At 43.0% G+C, this 21,910-nt stretch overlaps 1 protein-coding gene across 6 annotated transcripts in view; it reads right to left on the bottom strand.

Moving 5' to 3' along the window:
• TIPARP (TCDD inducible poly(ADP-ribose) polymerase) overlaps window positions 1-21,910 on the bottom strand; it is a 69,153-nt gene that overhangs the window by 6,158 nt on the left and 41,085 nt on the right. For 4 of the 6 annotated variants that reach the window (XM_062582691.1, XM_062582694.1, XM_062582692.1 and 1 more), the window contains 2 exons: window positions 19,377-19,652; window positions 16,937-18,308 (listed from right to left, as the gene is read on the bottom strand). In XM_062582691.1, the coding sequence (XP_062438675.1) occupies window positions 17,861-18,308; window positions 19,377-19,652 (724 nt within the window). In that variant the 3' untranslated portion in view covers window positions 16,937-17,860. Of the gene's footprint in view, window positions 1-7,108; window positions 7,188-16,685; window positions 16,842-16,936; window positions 18,309-19,376; window positions 19,653-21,910 lie in introns of those variants that run through there. The other 2 variants (XR_009959269.1, XR_009959268.1) reach the window with 2 other exon arrangements.

Below are 21,910 nucleotides of genomic sequence, written 5' to 3'. Positions count from 1 at the left end.
GCAAAAAAAAGGGGGGTGTAAACGGCCAGTGACTATTGTGGAAAGGACAAGTAATAACAGGTTCACATTTCAGCAAATCAAAGTTAGGTTAGTCAACTCTAATAACTGCACTAGATATTCAGGAGGCTTCTGAGTTTTCCGTCTCCAAATGATTTCAGGAATATGCTGCACTGACTTCAATCAAGATGAGTTTGGAAGTTAATCCTGCCTTAGGACAGGCAAACCTTGAGGTCTTTTCTGGCCCTGTTTTTCATGACACTTGAAATATACTCTCACTTCTTAGCAGGGCAGACTTATAACCCATTTACTACAACATGCCACAAAGCAGTCTAGATGCAGACCTGGTAGAAGCCTGAAGGCATCTTTCAGAGAAGGAAAGAGAAAGAATAATCCTGATGTCTCATAATGAGACTACGTAAGACTGCACTGGACATACTCTAGGTATAAGCCAAATGTTGTCCCTCTGACAGCAAGGCATTAAAATGGCATTGAGACTTTGTTCATTACTGCAAGTGGTTGCCCTTGCAAACGTTTGCAGTTAGATGATGCCCATTCCACCTCTGCCAATCTGCACTTGAGAGCTGATGCTTTCCTTGTCTCATGTTACCTGTAACATTCTGCTATCCAGAAAATACCTGCAGCTACACAAATGAAATCCCCTTGATTAGTACAACATAAGTAACTGCAACCTAGTCAGCTCTCTTACTGCTATGCAAGGATGTCAGCTCATCCTTAGCAACGTGCTTATTTTTGTTCTCCAGTGAGGACATTGTTGGTTATGATGATGCATTTTTGCAGAACAAAAACACTGACAAGTCACTGTGTGTGCATCTAGAAAGTTATTTCCAGTATTACGATCTGGAAAAACAGCAGTAGGAACTCACACCAGGCAGCGGTTTCATGGTTTCCATTTCCTTTTGCAGAAGGCGTAGCCTTACAAAAAGGGCAGGTATAGAGATATCTGATCTCACACACAGATTTGCCACTTGCTGGTTTCTCTTCAGAAAACTGAAGCATGTTGACTTTGTCCAGGCAAAATAAGACAGGGTTCACACCTGCAAGGAAAAGGAAATCTACCCCAAATTCATAGGTCCAGACTAGCCTTCCAAACACCTGCTGCTCTGCTCGTCCTCCAGGCTGGCAGAGGGCTGCTGCCCAACTACCCCCAGCAAAACGGCACGTCTGACTCTGCCAAGGTCCCTGCTGGAAACTCTCGTCTTGTTGCCCTACAGCAGCTCCACGTCCTGCTCCATGCAGCTCCAGCGCAGGGCCGGGGCCTCAGCCACGTGTCCCCCCAGGGCGCAGGAAACCCTGAACAGGTTAGGTGCAAAATGTCAAGCTCCCCAGTTAGTTGCAAAGGTGTGCAGAGCTGTTTCTAAGCTTTGAGTAACACCTCCCTCTTGTTTTTGTGCTGTTTGTAAGGGCAGCAGTGAAGAGCTCAGATCCTACATGGAGCCTGTGCTATACAAGCAGGAGCCGTCCTTTTTGCGAGCTCTTTTCCCCCTGCTCTCAGAGCAACCTGGGAAACAAAACCTGAGCACAGGTTTATGGTCCCTGCCAGGCCCAACACTAACCCACGCGGTTACTGCATGCTAAATTTATAGACTTGGGCTCCCAGCCTCACCTGGGCCCTCCAGGTCACCCAGAGCCAACTTCCTCCTGCAGCTCTGAGATGGTCAGAGAACTGCACAACTTCTTTTCACTGCTTTTTCAAAGGCAGACGCAGGTCTTCATGTGCTTTTAGACACTTTGTTTCATGTCCCATTTGTTTTTCACAAGTTGGGTATTGTAAAAGCAGCTGAGGATGCGCATATGAAATTACTCTCTGTTTGTGGAAAAGTTCTGGTCTCCATTTCTATGCTGCTGTGTTCATTCATAGGACCAGCACGGGTGAAAGGCCACGAAGCTCTACACTGCACAAACAAAACAGTAAGCAGTTTCCCCTAGCTTAGATATAGAAAGGTCTCTGCAGCAGCTTTTTATTTATACTTGATTCTGCTCATGCCACCTTCGCATTTCTTGCTGAGAAATGGCAAGATGTAATTACAGCAGAAGTTCTTGCGGGAGGATAATGGAGAATTTGGAGAGTAGGTGGGATAAGCGCAGCAGGCAGATGGCTGCTCTGCCAAGCAGAAAGTGTTCCTCTGGATCCTGCTGTCGCTGCTCGTTTCAGAGAGCACATCCTCTGCAAGCAGCCTGCAGCCTGCACGTGCACGGTCACCTTTTTGTCAGCTCCAGATTAACTCGGCTAGACAGGAGGCTGCAGTGCCCACGTAGCAGCACCAGTGCACACCAGAGACCTCCCTGCAACCCCCCTACCTGAGCTGGCCATGGGGCAGGGTTAAAATTGGGCACGTCAGTGAGCTGTGGTCTGGTGCCCGATGGGCGCAGGACCGTCCGAGCTGGAGCAGTGTCTGAAGGGGCTCGAGCCGAAGTGGCACCAAGGAGGGGCTTCCTCCGGAGCAGCCCCGGATGCCAGAGCAGGACTTGCTCCCAGTCAGGCCAGAGCTCTGCAACAAACTCTTCCAGGATCTAAGAGCAATCATGGCATTCATGCTAAGCATATTTCTTTGACCTTGCCATATCAAACATAAATATACAACTCCACAGATATTTGCAAAATAAACCAGAACATGCCCAAACAAGAATCTGCCGGCCTTCCTCCAGCTCCAGGGGGGCAGACCCTGCACCAGCAGACAGAGTATTCCTTCTGCTTCGCCCTCCACCATTGCCAGCTGCTCACTCTGCAGCTCAGCAGCCGTGGAAAAGGCTGCCCAGGACAGCCCAGCATCCTGGCCCAGGCAAAGCACACCCGGACTCAACCTGCCAGCGCCCCAGCTTATGTTACTGGAGTTCGTGCAGAGTCTCGATATTAGCAGAACTGGGAGCAGGGCTTGGCCTTTAAAAACTGATCCAAAGCCAAGTGAGTCCAGTAAAAGCCTTCACTCATGATAAACATTAATGAAAAGGGGACCTTTGAGTGGTATGAACAGCTGTAGCAAATAGAAAGTTTCACCCCAGCTTGGTCTTATTTCTGTTGCAGGCACGGTAATATTTTATTTGTTAGGGATCAATTGTAGCGAGCTCTTGGGCAAGGACTAAGTCCGTGTTTGCCTCAACCAACTCCAGCATGAAACACAAAGCTTTCGAACAGCCCACCCACACGTGTTTCCACATGGATCCAATTTCCCTTTGGGGAGCATCCATCCCCACATATACCCTGACTCCCATTTAAATATTCACAGACATCCTGCTTTCTCTCTCTCTCTCTCATTAATTCAAGTTTTCAGAGCCAGCTCTTGCAGAAAGCGCCCGTCCAAGGGCCGCCAAGGCTGTCACAAGCCGGCCGCTCTGGAGAAAGCCTTGCAAACCCTGTTCAAGGCAGCGATTCTCCAGGAGCGTCAGCAGGCTGTTCCTGCCCGCAGCAGAGAGGCACCCTCGGAGCGTGCCCTGCCAGGAGAGGCCGTGCTGCGGCACCGCTCGGCGGGCACGTGGCAGCGCCTCCGGGCTGGGATAGCACCAAGGGGGAAGGCACTTCTCAGCAGCAGCTGCCAAGGCCACGTTTGCGGTGCCTGGGTAAACCTGGGACCATAGCATAGGCTTTGGCAAACTGAGAGCGAGACGTGGATTACTCAGAAGGTCAAAAGCTCTCCTTGTTTTTTCCCCATACCCTGTCATTCTCTAGGAGCACCTACAGGAGGGTGCAGCACCCCAGGGCTACGTTCCCCTTCTCGCGAGGCGCCGAGGGAACTGCTGCGTGCGCAGGCTTGGCCTCCGAGGACGGCCGCAGCAGCGGCCCACAACCCTGCTACCAAGGCTTGCTGTCGCGAACACAGCTGCTCCCAGGAACTGGTACATTTTTCTAGCTTGTTTTCCAAATAATAAGAAATATGGAACTTTTTAAAAACAATTCACACTCGTATTTCAGAAAAAGCCCCAGCTGAAAACAACACGAGCGGAGCGATCGTCTATGAGAGCAAAACCCAACTTTTGCTCTCGCTGCGAGTTGGGCACTGAACTTTTAACTTTACCAAACTTCTGTTTCATTTAATTCCCGGCCGCCAAGAGCAAAAAGAATTTTTTTTGAATTTTCTGGAAGCACTCTGAAACAAGAATATTTTCTTATAAATTATTCCTCAGGCAACTCCCTGATATGAATTCCTCAAAGTGAAAGACTGGACAAGGCTTTTCACTGTCTTGCCTGTTTGCACGCAGGACAAGGTGAACATCAGTCTAAGTACAGTTAAGGAAAATCAGAAGAAAAAGATATCAGTGTGTTAGTATGATTGCATCCTGTATAAGCCTAAACCCAAACAAAGCTTTCTCTTGGGGAACAGTTTCCACTCAGTTCTCCGCAGGGCACCCTTACGGTTCGGCCCTTCCGACACGCTCAGGCAGGAAGGGAAGCTACAGGCGCGCGTGGGAACGTGCCGCGGGGAGCTGGACGGGAGCCGCCCGCAGCCCGGCCCCGACGCACGCTGCGCTGCCGGGGGGACGCGCGCAGCCCCCCGGCCCAGGCCTCTGCCTCCCACCGCGCAGCACGGGGGCTCGGGGGGTTTCAAAGGCAGAGTCGAGAAGTTCACACTGTGAATGCTCTCTCAGCATCAGCTTGACATAGCCCAGCTTCTGAGCACAGGAGTTTGAGCGGGCAACCTTGATGCTGGGTAAACAGCCAAGAGAGACCTGCACCCGCCCAGCCGCTCCGGTCGCAGCTCGGAAGGTGTGTTTGCGCAAAATTTGCACCTGGGGTACACGGCAGCAATAAACCCATAAAACGTTAATCTGTCAACCAGCACTCTCCTATGGGGATTTAGCCACTCTGCTTCAAGAAGCTAATGATGTGAAAGAACTCGTAAATTTACTTGATACATAAAACAGGGACCTTTCTGCTTTATTTGCAACATCCATTAGCTTAATTGCTAACTACAAGTATACGTTAGAGGACAGAGAGTGTGGTCCAGTGTATAGTCTGCTAGGTAATCCTAACTCACTGTTTTTTTCCTTAAAGGTTTAATAAAGGAAGTGTGGCCTTATCCAGTGTAGAGTGGCTATAGTTGAATTCAATTAATTATTTTTTAAATCCAGACTAAGAGGCAACATTTTTCAAAAGTCTCCCCAAAAATAAACAAAAGACAAATGTTTTACGGTGTGCCCACAAATTCCTAGCCAGTCTTTCTAAACACTCGACATAGTCATTAGAAGACTGTGTGAAAAATAACAGTCATGCAAGAAACTACGTGCATGAACAACTTCAGCAGCTGCTCCTGTGTTCTGGTACAGAGTGTATATTTGCATATTCTAATGTGATGCCACAAGTTGAATGGAAAAACACAAAACAAAACAAAAGCTTCCTTTTGAGAGTCATGCCCTCTCGCAAAGTGAATAAGCAGCAGGTTAACGATCGCTCGCTGGATCACTCGCTTTTCCTGATTTCCAGGAGAGCCAAGGAGGGAATGGGTCCTTTCAGCATTCACTGCTTCCCAGGAAGCTAATGTGGAACAGTTTGCTCTACGTACCCACTGCAAAACACTTAAAATGGTTATCACACACTTTTTAGAGGATGTGAGAAAGGCAAGACAGAATTATTTGCCCTCTTGCAGAGGTGAAGTGACAGCATGCACAGCACCGGAGCTCGCCTTCGCAAGAGCGTTAAGGAGAACCTAACTCGCTCAAGACACCCACTGCACGAGAGACTGCTTCTCCCTCCAGGCCACGCCGCGGCTGCCAGCCTCTCAGCATTAGCAGGCATCGGGGAGAGACCCCGGAGCACGTGAGTGTATGTAAAGCAGCACCTGGTTTCACAGAGACAACCCCCTCACGATAAACACCAGTAACCACACCTGTGGGTTTGGACTTCTGTGGGTTTTTGCATACTCTTATTTAGCCAGCTCTGTTGGTGTTTTCTTACAGTTGGCTTACAGCTAATTCATTTCCATTTCCTAGGTTTCTTCTCCTCCCTCTCTCAATTTCTGTTAGGGTTTTTTCCCCATTGGTTTCCTGATGGCCATTTCCTTGAGCACGTCTTATTGTTCTGTCCCGTTTTTGTTCCCACTCCTTACCGGCCGCCTTTCACTCTCCCTTCCTCCTCCTCACAAAAACCAATTCTCACTTTTCTTAGATCACTTCCTTGTTTCCTTTTCACTCTCCTCTCCTCCTACTCCCATCTCAGGAGTTTCATCTAGGGCTTTTAATAACCTGCCCATTTCTCCCACAACCCAGTGCTGGTTCCCAGCTCTGGTGGCTTTGGCAGGAAATTCTGTGCCAGGCTGTCCCAGACGGAGCGCCAGCCCGTGTGCCGGGGCCACGGCGCTAATTAGAAGAGCTGTGCTGGGTTTTAACAAAGACCCCTTGGTGCAGCAGCAAAGGGAGCCTTCAGCAGAGCAGTAACAGAGCAGTCTTTGCAGGGAGGGGAAGAGCGCAGCCACCTTTCAGAAGCAGCAGAACAACCTTGGAGGAAGAAGGAGGTTTCCTGGGGCGGGCAGGCACATTGTCCTCGGCTCTCTCCAGGCGCTGGTGACAGCCACTGTAACTGGCAGTTTGCAGCCAAACCATGAACTTACATGACCCAGCCCCAACACCCAGAGCTTGCTCTAAACTTCCTTCCACCCAGCGCTTTGTGAGCTGATGAGAGGAAGGAGAAGGAAGAAGAAGAAGAAAGAAAAAAAAAAGACTCCTACCTCTGCAGACTGCTGGGGCAGCATTTTATTATTATTATTATTATTATTATTATTAAACTCCATTAGAAAGCAGGGGTGGTTTGGCAAATTCCCACACCATGGCACACAGCCAGGGAGCTCGAGTCTGGCAAGCTGCACTTGCTAGGCCAGCAAGGTTGCATACCTCACGCAGCGAGTATCGGCCTGCTTTGTACCAGGGACTCGGCTCCCTCCCAGCAGGCGCTTCTCAAAGGGCCAGCGCAGAAAGGACCTGTCCGTCACATGGCCTGGATGAGTGAAGGCACAGCATCAAAAAGGTGCATTAGGCTGCTTGCCAACTAGGCATGATAAGGGGCTGGTGGACACACACGGATTAAACCCCCTTAAAAACCTGGAGGGCAGCGGACAACGTAGGTCTCTGCTGAGCTGCAGTTTGCAGGGTAAGGCTGACCCAGAAACCGTCAAGAGAGAGCTTGAGCCGATTCCATCAGGAAGTGTCACTGATGTCATCTGGGCAAGCGCTGACGTATCCTGTGAAGCCCCAAATCAAAAGGAAACGCACTATTAAATTTGAATTGCAATGCCTAATTATTCCATCAGTTTTTGTGAAGGTCTGAGAAATCATAAAGCTATCAAGCCTGGGTACACATCTGACCTTGCACTGTGAGCAGCTGGCACACTGTATGGCAGCCTCTTGACATATGTGTTCCCAAAGGCAAAGCTTATTCTCTAGATCAGCACTGGGGTTGGAAGTAGGTAGAGCAGGAATCTCTTAAAGAGGCTTAATGACGTGAGTGCCTGTACCGGCAGAGGACTAGACTTGATGATTCAGATCCCTCTTTGTACTGCGTTCCTACTCCTAAAGCTTGTGCTTCCTTGACATGCAGAAGATTTGCAAATTGCTCACACAAGGCAAGGGCTAGGCAGGAAATTTGAGTAACACATCACCGTGAATGTGCAGATAACCCATGGCCCTGAGCAGAAACATCTGGTTGCCAAAGTCCTAGATCCACCACAGGACACTCAAAATGTGTTAGTCACCAGCACATGCATCTGCAAAGCACACTGGAGGATCTGTGTGTGGCAACTGAATCAAAGTGAAAATGTAACTTGGCTAACGCACTAGTACATGGTGTACTCCAGCACAGAGAGCAGAGTTTCAGAAGCAGGAATGCCCATCCGTGTCAAACATAGCTGTTAACACAGTGCATTTCTCCCTCTGACTGCTTTGCTTTATTCTCAACTAAAGTTCATTCTGTTGTTGCTAAAGGATACAACCAACTGTTTAGAGTCCTGCTGGACTGGTAGCAACCCTCCAAGCATGACAGGAAGGGAAGCCTGGTAGGAAAGGACCTCTGCAGTGGACAGATGCTGCTGTTTGTCTCAAGCTACACTGTTGATCTGCAGGAAAAAAGCTGGCTTGCTATGATAGTGCCACATCAATGCCACAGCCTGCCAAAGGTTGAAGGTGGTTTAACAATCACCTGGGAAGGAGTTTGCCCTCCTCTGGTATGTGCACAGGACAGAAAGCTCACAGCTGAGACCAAAAGCCTTAAGAAACAGGCTTATTTTCATCCACTACAAGACTTACTCAGGCAGGCTATGCCAAAATGGTATTTTTGTACAGGTAATTAGAGACAGCCCCTTCCTCTCAGCTATCTAAAAGACACTGCTGGGCCTGTATGTGTTTTCAGTTCATACGTTTTCTCCCTCCCTCTCTCGTAAGATTAAAAAGAGGCCCCATATTTAACAGCAAATCAGCAGGAGTCCCGAAGGGCATGTCCACATTGCAGCCATTTTGCCCCATTGCTCTGTCAAACTAGACATTAGGTATCAAAGCAGATGCAGAATTCCTTCCCCATTCAGGTTATGTTGTTTGATGGGAATGCCAGCATCTCTAACCTGCACTGTACCTTAAGGCTGTGCCTAGACTGCAGTATGGACAGGTGAATGCAGGAGAGGTTCACTAGGAAAACCAACAAGGCAGGTACAGCTGGGCACCAACACTGGGACACAGCATCACTGATAACACTTGACTTGGATGGATTGCTTCTAAGGTAAAGAAAGAGAGAAGTTCAGTCTTGAAGCCCATCCATGCCTTGGTCAGTCACAGCTGAGGCAGTCAAGAAGTCCAACATGTGTCCATGTAAACAGCAAACAAGAACAACTTCCTTCATGTCTAGTAACCTGAGTCAGTGTCCTGTCATGAGTACATCATGGTGTTACTGTAGGTCCAGAAACCTATGATATTTAGATGCACAGCTTATTCATCTTTAAAACACTGCTGAGGAAGATCTCAAATCCATCCTGGATGGAGTTCGGTAAACATTTTAGGCTGGTTAGCTTCAGAGGTAAGAAGACTGCATAAATTCTAACAGAAAAGAAGCAAAACAAAATAAATCCAAGTGCAGTATCAATGCATGAGAATGTGTTCCTTGTGAAAGACAAAAAAAAAAAAAAAAAAAAAAAAAAAAGGAGAACATTTATAATAGCCTAATTACATCTGAAACAACTTGTACCCAGATAGCTGAAGAGAAGGGAGCCCAAAAGAAATTTAGGAAAGAATAAAGAATAATCCTTAGGTCAATTTGACATTTGTTGTCCTGTGTATGGAAAAATATTCTCATAAAAACAAACTTCCTAGCCATATGAGAATAAAAAAATAATTCAGAGAACCTTTTTTGGTTGTCATCATGTTAGTGTGGAGATGATGTTGTTGACCATTATTGACAGTGACAAAGAACCACAATCTCAGAAAGAGATGCTTTCTAATTCTGTAACTAAGTCCCCAAATCTTGTCACCATGCAAGAATCACAACTTTTCACAGATGGGGAGAGGGGAAAGGTGCTAGGAAAAATGCACTGTGTGCACTACCAGGAAGCATAAAACTCCTTCTGCTTTTATGTTTTGTTTCAGTCTAATGAATTGCATGCAATAGCTTGACTTTTTGTAGCCTGACTCATGAAGTTTCAGCACTTAGAGCTGGCAATATTGTATTCCCCTCCAATAGGGGGGAACACTGGAACAGAGTGTGACCGGTCTACCATGACACTGACTGCAAAAGAGTCTCATGTCAGGGAAGACAGCACACCCGACTCGACAGAAGAGATCACGCCACAAAGCCTGGGAAAGGAGAGGCCTTCGCGTTCTACCAGAGAGCAGCTTTACGTCACCACCTTTTGTTTTAACATCACTCCGAGAATGCAAGTTACTATAGCAATGAGTTGAGATTTTAAGCTCTGGTATGCCTTTGATCAAGGTATACTTTGTTCTCGTATCCATTTCCCTGCCACCCCCTGTTCTCTGGGAAGACAATCGGCAAAATCCGTAACCCTGCAGAAGCCCAAGAACACAGTGTTGGAGGATTGTTCCACATACTAATCCAGGGAGCAGCGCTGGGCTCGTGCAGGGGATCCTTTCAGTCACGTCTCTCAGTTGTTATGCACTGCTGTTCCTATCATGGCTGAGGTTTTGTGGAAGTCACTGGGAGAGCTACTGCACATTAACCCTTACAATCTTCTGTCAAGAACTGCATCGATTCATGGTCTCACTTGTCACCACCACTACTTCTAAATCCCTCTGCACTAAGTTTGGAAATGAAATGATTCCATTTCCAATCTATACACAACAAAAACTGATAATGGGGCAGGATGATCTTGGATATAAGGATAAGGAGAAACTTCTTCACAATGAGGACAGTCAGGCAGTGGAACTGGACAGTAGGTTGCCCAGAGAGTTGTGCAGACTCCATCCTTGCAGGTTTTCAAGACCAGGTTGGTTAAATCCCTTAGCAGCCTGGTCTGAACTCATAGGTGACCCTGCTTTGAGCAGAAGGTTAGACTAGAGCCCTCTTGATTCTTAATTCTCATCTGAATTATCCTATGACCTACTACGATGTTTCTTCAAACCACTCCACCTCCCAAAATATTCCTGATGGAGTACAGTAGTCTTCAAAAAATCTGTAAGGAGAGGATGGGGAATATTACACTCAAAGATTATTTCTCTTTAAAGAAATCTAGCTTTATGGCCCCTGGATATCACCAGAACAAGACACAAATGCCAAAATAGAACCATGTCTGGGGCCCCAACCCAAACATTTTACAGCCCAACTAGACACAAACCTCTGTTAGGAAACAGATTCATACTGACAGTGAGCAAAGGGTCCGCAAGTGAATGAAGAACGGATTGGAATTACAATGATCTGGCTGTTTATACTCAACATTTCAGGTAGCTGGCAATTAAGTGTCACCTTAATAAGCAGTATTTTGATCTACTGCCCAGCTGCCAACTCAGAACATAGTTTAAAACTGTTTCCTGTGCAGTTACTGAAACTCCGTTGGCCTTATGTTCAGTACAGTTCGTTTTATGACAACGTTCTCAGTCATAGCTTCATTGTACTCAGACATCCACCAGTGACTGAAGCAGATGTAACCACATTTCTCACTACGGCCTAAGTAAGAATTTGAACTTCTGCTTCCAGATGTAGAAGCCCAAAGCGTTAACCTGGCAGGTTTCCTGAAGTACACACTGTAAGTTAATGGAGCCCTCCTGGGATCCAGATCTGCCAGTGTACACACAACATTTTACAGTCTGTGCTCCAGTTTCCCCGTAAGTCTGGAAATAACTACAATCTAGCCAAGCCTGGCAGTCCCACCCTGGCTAGAAACTCCCTCTCAGCAAACACATGTTGATTATTGACATCTCCAGATGGACCACCTGCGCTATAAGTTACACTGATTGGCCTTTGATAATGATTTTGCTTTACTCAAAGCTTGTCATCACCCCCTATTTAAATAACGTGATATTGAGATCTTTATTGCAAATATTCATTTTTGTCTAGTTTCATCCTTGAATTGCTGACAAGTGACTATCCAAAATAGGACAAGAAAGCATTATTATTTATTTGTGCAGTGTTAAATCCAGAGACACTATTCAGAAGTCACAGCACAGCATTGTGCAGGGTCCTGCACATCTACAGAAGGTAACAAATCCTGCCTCAGAAAATTTGTGCTCTAATACAGACAAAAGTTCACTTCAATAACAAACAGTAAGGGGGAAGTGGGAAGGGTGAGAAACAGAATAACAATTATTTAAATAGACAATCTGTGATCACTGCATGAGGGTTTCAGTTCAGTTATATTTTGCATATTTTATACATATGCACACACACACACATAGGGAGAATTGCAATAGCCCCCACCGGTTCTCCAAGCCTCTGTTGAAAAACCTAGCAGGAATCTCCCATTAATGAGGTTTGGATCAGGCCCAGTCTCTATTCTCTGATTAGAATTGGTTCCCAAGGAGGATTTAGTAATAGCTAGTTTCTCAGAGCACTCTGCTGAGCTGTGCCTTAAGCAACTGGTGATATGGAAAGAACTGTGCTGATGCATGTAGGAGGTAATTAACAGTGTACTTAGTGATTACGGGCATGTTCTGTTCCTGCTAGATTCTACCCTGACACTCATGCAACTCCATTGATTCTGTCAAGGTCCTGCTATGTAAGCAGGCCTGAAGGCAGGTTTCGGTCTCCCAGATGAACTTGCTGTAAGAAAGAGAACTTTGTAAAATGACTATTTATGTTAATCAAGGTGGGTGACTGACCTCCTGGTTTGAACTTTGGGTTAGCTTACCCAGGGTGCGGCAGGCTGCAAATCTGAGCACACGTTCTCCTTGGTGTGGCACACACCCATTTCCGGCAGGAAGTCGGACAGGCTTCCTCCCAGGCTTTTTTTTTTTTTTTTGTCTTTACAGATGAAAGCCAAGATTATTCTTCTACTAACTCTGGGAGATTATAGGAAGACACTGGCGCATTGTCCGCATCCAGCTGGTTTGCCTTGCGTTCACAGTGCAAGGCGAACCACGACACCTCTTCTAGGAGGCCCTCCTTCCTGCAGGCCAGCCATACCATATTTAGTAGCTGTGAAAGGCTGGCGTCCGAGCAGCGACTAAGGGTGCAGCAACATGAGTTAACAGTACAGTGAAGAGGCTGATTCGGACACCGCAAGTCTATGACTGCGGCTAGGGACTTATTTCTTCTTTTGTGTTCGCATAACTGATCTTGACCATGCAACTTCAAACTTACACAAGCATGAAAGGGGAAATCAAGTCCTTCGCCCTCAACAGAGGGCCATGTGATTCTATCTGCCTATGGTAAGGAGCTGCTGGTTTCACAAGCCTTTGTGAGATGATTTATACTTTTGGAATAGGTTGGCATGGAAACTACAAATATATTGACAATATATTATCAGCGGCATATTGGCAAAGCTTGTTATTATCTTCAACCCTTGCTTACGATGAAAGTCTAAAGATGTCAAAGTAGAGGAAAACTGCCATAAGAACATTACAAGGCAGTGAGCACATTGCTCTGGGAGCAGTGCAGTGAACAAATCATCCTGAGAGTCTTAACTGTAGAATTTGCCAATTTAAGACACAAGCAAAACTTTATTTTACACAATAGTCTCCACAGAAGAGTTTTGGCTGGAGATTGTACAAAGTCTAGTAGAGCAAAATCAGTTGTTTCAGTTGTTCAGAGGAGGAGGTGGTGGTTTTTCCTAGCAGCCTGACAGTGAACAGCATTAAATATAACTGTATTGCTTCTAGTCTTAGAGTCAGAACTTCTGCCTTTTAATGGCAGCTGATTGTCTGGTGGTGTTGGAGACTACCTACAAGCAGCCTCTAGCTTGACCTTAATGGCTTACTCTCAGGGCAGTGTCTGCAGAGCATCATCAGCTCTAGAGTTTTGATGAAATCCCTTTGTCTTGTCAAAAAACACATCTTTCCTCAGGCTGGTAAGAGCCTGAGGGAGAATGAGAGCAAAGGATCGTTCCGGGGAGGTTTGTTATAACCTCTCTACAGAGATTCTGCTACTGTATTACCTGTGCATATGGCCGGGGTTGGCAGCGTGACTATCATTCCTTGAGTCTGTCTGAGACAGGGGAATGCAGAGGAGCTGCTATGCTCCCAGTCCTGAGGCAGTCCAGCACAGAGCTGCAAGGGGAAATTGTACAGGCAGTAGGACTGCATTCAACAACTCAGGAGGCCCCACTCAGTCCAGCATGTTCACACTAGGCCTCTCATGTCCTAACCTTAGTTCACTTTATGGAGAGATGAGTTGGAAGACAGAGGGATTCCTATGGATCTTGTTAATCTAGCACACACACACACAGGAAAGCACAGTTTTAAAATGCAAATAAGAGACAATATTGTGGTTAATTGATCTGAGCTAACATTTGAGGACAAATAATAAGAACTATCCATTACCAACACCTCCTGCCTTCTTAGGCGGGAAGTTGCTGGTAGAAGACAAATACTCCTACACTCCAACTGCTATAAAAGCCCTTTGGGAACAGGAGGGACAAAACAATGTGATCTTCTAGAAGACAAAAACTCCATTACAGCATCTGAGAAAAAATATGACTGATTTCCCCAGCAGTTGCTTGAGAACTGAGGGAAGTCTTCACTTCCCAGCATGAGACTTTGTATTCTTGTAATGTACCCTGTATAACAGATGAGTCTTCCCACTCTCAGCAGCAGTTTCATGTTCCATAGTGATCCTGTTTATCTGAGTTATAAAATTGGCCAGAAGCCATTGATGGGGGGTAGGGTACTACTAAACATGAAAGCCACAAGAACATCAACCTCTTTATCAAAAAGATGAAAAAGCAAACAGCTGGAGCCAGTTTCCTTCTCACTGAACAGCAGATTTACTTCCATATGTCTCCCTAGCAACATTATGGAGTTTCTCATCTCCTTGCTACTGATGTAGATTGGGAGTTTCTGCAGTTCACTGAATGTTGTTATACCTGGAGCTTAGCAACTTTATCACCTGGAAGTATAAGAAGATTGAAGCATTTCCTTGCTCTGCATATGTATTAAAATGCTGTTTGTGTAGAACAAAGTAAAAGAAGGAACAATTTTAAGTTTAGGAAGTTGTCATACAATTTGGTTAAGAAATTAAATATGCTATGTTCTATTCATGCATGTCTATTTATAGTGAAAATTGGTAACTTGTATGTGCCAGAATGCAAACAGTGGAAGGGCTTAGAGGTACCTTACAGGATAGCTTATCACAGGACTGACAGAACCACTCTATATCTGTGTGTCCATGTGCATACATATATACACACATTATAAACTATAAATGTAATATAGTGTCCTCAAGCCAATCGGTTTAGCAAATAGAGCCTTATTTACTGCTGGATCAGTTCCCAGCCTGTCACCCTCCAAGGTGTTGCCACAGTCTCCAAGAGCAGGAATGTGCATTAAGCGTTACTCATGAAACACCTTGACAATACAACACCCTTCTACTCCTTGCAATAGCAACCACCCTGCTTCCCTCCACCTCTTCCACCTGGACAGCAGTGCTTGTGCTGCAGCAGACAGTATTCTTTCCATAATCTAGAGGCTGCGCAAACAATTGGTGACAAACATACAGTTTCATCTTTCTACCCCAATTCCATTATAGTCAAACAAAATGCACTCATCAGTGCACTACCACCTTAGAGCACTGGGATTCCCAAGCTATTGCTTCAGCTACTGCAGGAAAGCCTGCTTATCATAGGAAAGAGAAAGTAAGCCAAAAGATTTAGCAGCTCTAAAATTGAGACAATCTAGACCTGACTTTATCACCAGCTACAATTCATTCCTCCACAAACCAACTCACATTTCTGAAATCATCCCTCGATCAAATAGGCTACAACAAATGACCACCTCATCTGGGCATCTTCACAAGGGCATCTTCTATCCTACCACACCAATGCAGATCTCCTTCCTCAACACAAACTCCCTCAGGTTTTAGTGCTCTCTTGTACTGCCAAGAGCCTCAGAAGAGATTGGTAGTTAATTGGAAACAGCTGCTTGGATTTTCCTTTCTTCTGGCCTACCAGATGGTTTGAGCTACTGCAGGTAGCAAGGAGTAACACAATGTGATGGAAACAAGTAGGAGTGTTGGTGAGAGTAACTAATTCTCTCCTATAGCAAAACAGGTTTTTATTAGGCCTCAAAGTGGATACAGAATACATTATTATAAACAAGCAGCTCCAAACTCAGCTGAAGGAGGTTTGCTGCTGAGTCACAGAAGCAACAAGCACTCTAATGCTCCCTTTACAGCAAAGAAAATCATGATACCTTCTACTTCAGTTAGCAGATACAATGGTCACTACTGCTTTGTGAACACTAGGCAAATGCTCTTAGGCCACATACATGCTAATAAAGGAGTGTATATTCTTATAATAAGATACTTAAGTAAAAAACTTAACACGGGTAGGGCATCTCAGTTTTACCTCACTGGAGCTGCTTGAGGTGAAAAATTATCAAGGTTAATTTTGCTGGGCCATGACCTATAACATGTGTCACGGAACTAAAATTTTATAGTGTTAGCCAGCCTGTGATAGCTATTGCCTTGTTAAAACCACATCGTAGAACGCAAGCTAGCAGGGACCTGAATTTGCCTGTGACAAATTTTTAATTACAAACCCAACCGACAGTCAGTAACAGAGCACACTGTGAGGAGGCAGGGAAGGTCACTCCCACGGTGGCTAGGTGGAGTCCTGTGAATTCTGAGCATGCTACTTTCACAGTGGCATGATACTTTAAATGACTCAGAAAAAACAAACTGAACTACAAATGCAAAACATGCCAAGATTTGGAATGGTGATTATTATTTACTTATCTTTTCCTGAATTTTAAATCATGATTCTGAAATTACTTACGATCCCACTTTAAAGACTGCTTTTTTCATAAAGCATAACTAGGTAAGAAATATATATATAATGATTTCAGATATTCCAACTGGAATATGCAAGTTCAATGGGTGGAACTCCAAATCAGTTCCATTAGCATTGGAGACCTGTGCCTTAAGCCTATGATGCTACTGCTAGTGTAGATTCTTTTAGTTTAACAGCATTCTAGTATAAGTTTCCTGTTCTACAACTCTGTACTACATACTGTTTCTCTTCCTGCCTTCAAAATACAAATATATGATCTTGCATCCAGATGCATAAGAACACATGTTGTTTAAAAGAGCTTACCTTACCAAGCAATACAGGCTGCTTTGAATGACTGACCTATTTCATTATTTATCATTTCTGGTTTTGGGTCACTTGCAAATATTACTGATGATTTTGTATTTCTTTTCCAGATCACCACTAAACACACTGAAGAGCACCTGAGCCAAGCATAGCTGCCTGGAAAAAACAAAAACACCCTAATTAAATGAGGATTACGTGTTCATAGTTATTTTAAATGTATCAATCAATTTTTAATTTATTTAATATCAGCTTCATTAGTTTTAAGTGACGTTAACAAAAATCATCCTTTATCAAATTTTAAGATCTCATTTAAAAGAGAGTTTGAGGTTTCTTTTCCAAGATGTATGTTCCATAAAGCTATACTCCTTTAAATCAGAATGTCTGAAAGTAATGAGGACTGGATGGCACATACCCAGCTGTGCACAGGTTCAATAGCATGGACATGTCTTTCGATAGCTTCCCATATGGCGTTCCCATCCCCACCACAATGCCAGAGCAGAGAAAAATGATAAACTTGTTCAGCCATAAGCTGCTGTAAAGCCACACTGCTTTAGACCCTCACGGACTGTATTCCATACTAACCTTTTCTTAATTTAGAATTGATGTCAAAAATGATGCATTTATTTGTATTGTCAAGTTTAATAATCTGAAGTATGAGCAGAATGTTAGTTTTCTGATCCCCCTCCATCTTTCTGCATGCTTTGCTTAGCTCTCTAAATAATTTAATAAAAACTAATGGTTGGCAGAATCTCTTATTTAATATTCTTGGGGCAAAATTTATCTGGTTTGATTATTTAGAAATGGCTGTCTGTCAGATTTCAAGACCATGGCATAAAAAATTTTCTCACCACTGTAATACACACATAACAATTGAAATTATATGCACAAACATTTTTAAGCATGAATATTTACTAACATAAATAAACAGTGTTTTTTAACAAAAGGCAAAGATTTTCAACTATAAACAATGGAAAGATATTTACAATTTGCACATACATAATCAAACAGCAAGTACACAATTGGTCACTTCAGATCTTTTTTGTATTTTGAGACTTCCTTCCTTCCAATCAAGTAATGTCAATCAATTCTACAATGTCCAATTTTTTTCCACAAAAACTGCTACAAATGTCAGATAATAGAGTTTATTAAAATGAATAATTTAGCAGCACAGATTTTCAAATAGAGACAGTGTTGCTAACTTCTTCATATTGGATAATAAAATAAGGGTAGCTCTGATCATCATTAAAAATGACAAATATCTGAGGCTCAAAGTAATTGTCCACACAAGAGTCATAGAGGTCACTAGTAATGCTGCCAGGGTTCACAGGTGGAGGTCTCCTCATGGTGTGATTGCCCACTGTGTATCTTCCTGTCAGTACTTTAGCCAAAAACATGTAATGAACTCCTTTGGGTGACCTTTTGGAAAAGTTATGAGAATAGCTTGCCTTTCTGGCAAAGTAACTGCCTTGTCCAAACATGGTGGCATGCTTCCCACAGACACGTGGGTCAAAGTTGTGCTTGCAGATTCCATCCACTACATCCTGGGAGGTGCCATGGAACAAATGCCTTTCATTCATTATTCTGTCAAGTCCAGTCATTTTTTTAGACATATATTCCTTTTTCCTGGAATACAAAATGAAAAGCACAGATGAATATTCACTGTAGTTCTGCACATGAAAATGAATTTTCACTGCAGTTCTTAAAGTAAAAAGTATCGGTATTATCCTCTGGAATACAAGAGCTGTAAGAGGAGACATGAGAATATTTCTGCATATATAACAGGACTGGTCTTCTGTTTTAAAATGAAACTTTTGTGTGCATTTAGTATTTTTGAAAGGTCCTGAACAGTGATACTGCTGGAGGCTGGAGTTCTGTCATTTGTACAGCAGCAGAGGCAAAGTAGCCTGAGAAGTGCTGCTTACCTTTGTATGTCACCTTGAATGTGGAAAGAACTCCTCTTAAGAGCAAAAACAATGTCTGTGCAAGGATTAAACTATGGCTTCAGAAGAAATCCCACAGAGATATTACTGTCAGACAGGGGGGATGAAGATTCTCTGTAGTGGCATTAATACTGTAAGAATTAATATTGTAAGTCTCTGTGCTCACACAACCCATCCTTTGATTTCTCCTGAGATTTTGCGTTTCTTGAGAAGGGACAGAGAATCCACAAATCTAATTTCATATCAATTACTATCAATGACCAATGGATGATAACTTTGAAACACATCATCTTAGGTTTGGATGGGACTGACTGACGTAAAATTTCAGCTTTGCTGGAGCACTGTCAGATCCTGGGTTGCCATGTCCTGGGGAACCAAGACACAAATGGCTATTTTTAAAATGGACCTTATTTGATGAAGAGAGTTTCTTCTTGGCTGGCTTGTAAGTTGAATGGAAAGAACATCCTTATATTTTTCAGATAGACACTATAGATTTAAATATATTGTATATATTTATACAAAATATATATTGTATAAACTTATTAATAGCACATAAAACCTCTTACATGAGATTTCTGGATGGGCAATCAGCAATATTTATTTTTCAAAGTTATTCAATAGAAGACTCCTTCAGAAATCTGGAGTTTTTGCATTCAGCTTAATGATCAATTTATATTTTACAGCCCCAATCACCAATTTTAGGGTACCTCCCCACTATTGTAAAAAAAAAAAGGTATTTGCATTATCTTACCTTTTATATTTTTCCCAAAGAAACTGATTTTGCACTCTCAGAATTTTCAAAATTTTGTATTTGGTCTCTGGTACAGTCTTGTGAAATAGATTATAAATGGTTCTATAGCTTTTATCTTCCTTTGAAACAGGCACTTGGATGAAGTCCTGAGATGGATCCATACTAATCCAAGTCTCAGGGTAGAAGTTTGGAGAGGTAACAGCAGTTGGAGATAAGACTTGTGAAGGAACTGGTTCAGTTGGTGGAGAGGGAACTGGAGAATTGCCACCTAAAGTCCTAGTTTGGGAAGGAGAAAGAGTTTCTACTTAAACATTCACAAACAGAAATTCAAATTACATTTATTTAGTCATCAACATATCTTAAACAATTGCTGCTCTTTAGTTCTGTAGTAATTTACATATCTTTAATACTTGTTTAAAAAGAACATGCCAACTATTTCTTCTATTTTAATAACTCCTGCATTCATTAAAATTAATAACAACATTTCGGCTTTCATGGATGCAGTTCCACTTACAGAAATGATACAGACTGGTGACGACTTAAAAGCCTATCATCATCATCATCATTATTCACATTCTAGGCTGGCGACAAGAGTGGTGGTTATACAACTAGAGTGCAGGCTGAATGCTACCACATACAACTATTTTACAAATTGGCTACATCCTATTAATGGTTTTAATGTATAGCATAAGACATACAGAATAAGAAAAGAATATTAATTTGTCAACATTTGACCTCATTTCCTTAGAATACCATACGAGAAGTAGAAACATACATACCTTCTGGTACAGTATAAACAATGAATGACCCTAATTAATAACACTTCACAGGTAAAACTTGCATTATTTTGCTATATTATGTATAAGAAGAGATAATACGTTTTTAGTACTACCTAGTGTCATACTGAGGAACACTTTCTTATTTTCATTTGCACAGAGCCCTATGTAGATTTGCATTTGCAGTTGCTTATTTCCATGTGAGAGACCAGCCCTTCCTTTTTGGGAATGCTGCCAGGTAAGCAGCCAGAAGAGGGAGAAGGAGGATTGCTGATGCCTGTAACAGCTACAGCAGAAAAGCAAAATGTATGCCAGAAAGAGGAGAAATGACTATAGTAAAATCAATTTGATTTCAACACTGATTTTGGAACTGGCAAGATTGCACTCTTAATATAACTAAACCTTTGTGGAATGTTTCAGACTTCTGAACTGTTACATGTAATACCTGCTAAATTTAGATAAAGAGTATGGAATCCGTGGCTTATGTTCACCTGATTAAAATCTGAACAAGCAAGCCTTACTCAACTGAATAATCCTTACTTATTGGAGTTGTCCCTGTTACGTCAATAAAAATACTTTGAACATGTAAAGCTTGCAGATTCAGGCTCTGGTTTTCAAACTTCAGGTACGTAGATCTTCAGCTCCTACAAGCTGGTAAAGTTCCCTTTAAGTTGCAAGAATAAATGGAACTATCTCAAATTTCACCAGATGAATATTTTACTAAAGTATTCTTATAGACAAAGGTGCTACTGACTCCTGGACAAACCACCAACAAAAACAGATGTGTTAAGTACAATCAGAAGTAGACAATTCTACTCTGCTCAGGAAAGATTATAAAGTCACTGGTATCCACTGTCTGTGGTGGGTATTTTGTGTGTGTGGAATAGCTGATCTTAACCATGTGCATTAAGTTTCTTAGGTCACTTTTACTCTGCTTACATATCAAAATCAAAATGTAAGGAGAAAGTCTGTTCTGATTAGGAGAAAATGAAGAAAGAAAATGCTTGTGTAGCCATCTTAGGCAAGCTGAGTTTTGGCAACTCCAAGGCCAAATCCTACCTCCCTGAGTATATGCTACTGGATTTAGCATACAAGAATGATAGGCAAACTTACTCTCTCATCTTTGTAGAAAGTAAGTTTACTATGAGACACATAAAATCTCAAAGTTTTGCTAACGGCAGATTTTCTAGAGTCAATGTTCTGGAATCAATCTTCTGTTCAAATGTGATTCTATCTGAACAACTATGTAAAACTGGTACTTCCTTAATCAACCAGTCTGTCCTTAAGGAATGCTAAGATTCTCAGGTGCACTAAGAAACAATTACAGAGGAACTTCTGATTCTAAATGTAACTATAGATAGACAACAATTCTATTGCTGTTCGCATCTCAACCACAAAAATATCAGTTAAGATCTCCTTTCAGAATCTTTAATGCTGGTGATACGTGAGCCTCAAAGAACCTTGTGTGACCCAGAAATAATTTCATATGATTTTCTGATTGCAGGTTGAGCTTTTCAGGTCTAGATTAAAAGTTGGAAAAAAAAAAAAAAGGTATTTTTAAATTGAAACATTTGATTTGGATGACAGAGTAAACTGTAACACCACTTACACTCTTTAGAGCACAAATACTCTTTAAAATTTTGTTCACAGAGCTTTCACCTGCTGTACAAAACTAAAAGGAGACCTCAATTGATTTGCATTGATTTAACTGAACTCAAAATTCTTCTCTGTTTATTAATAGTTTAAAAGAAACCCAGA

The sequence above is a fragment of the Rhea pennata genome, chromosome 9 (assembly GCF_028389875.1).
Source record: "Rhea pennata isolate bPtePen1 chromosome 9, bPtePen1.pri, whole genome shotgun sequence".
Classification (NCBI taxonomy): Eukaryota; Metazoa; Chordata; class Aves; order Rheiformes; family Rheidae; genus Rhea; species Rhea pennata.
This window is presented reverse-complemented; position numbering and strand designations above follow the sequence as displayed.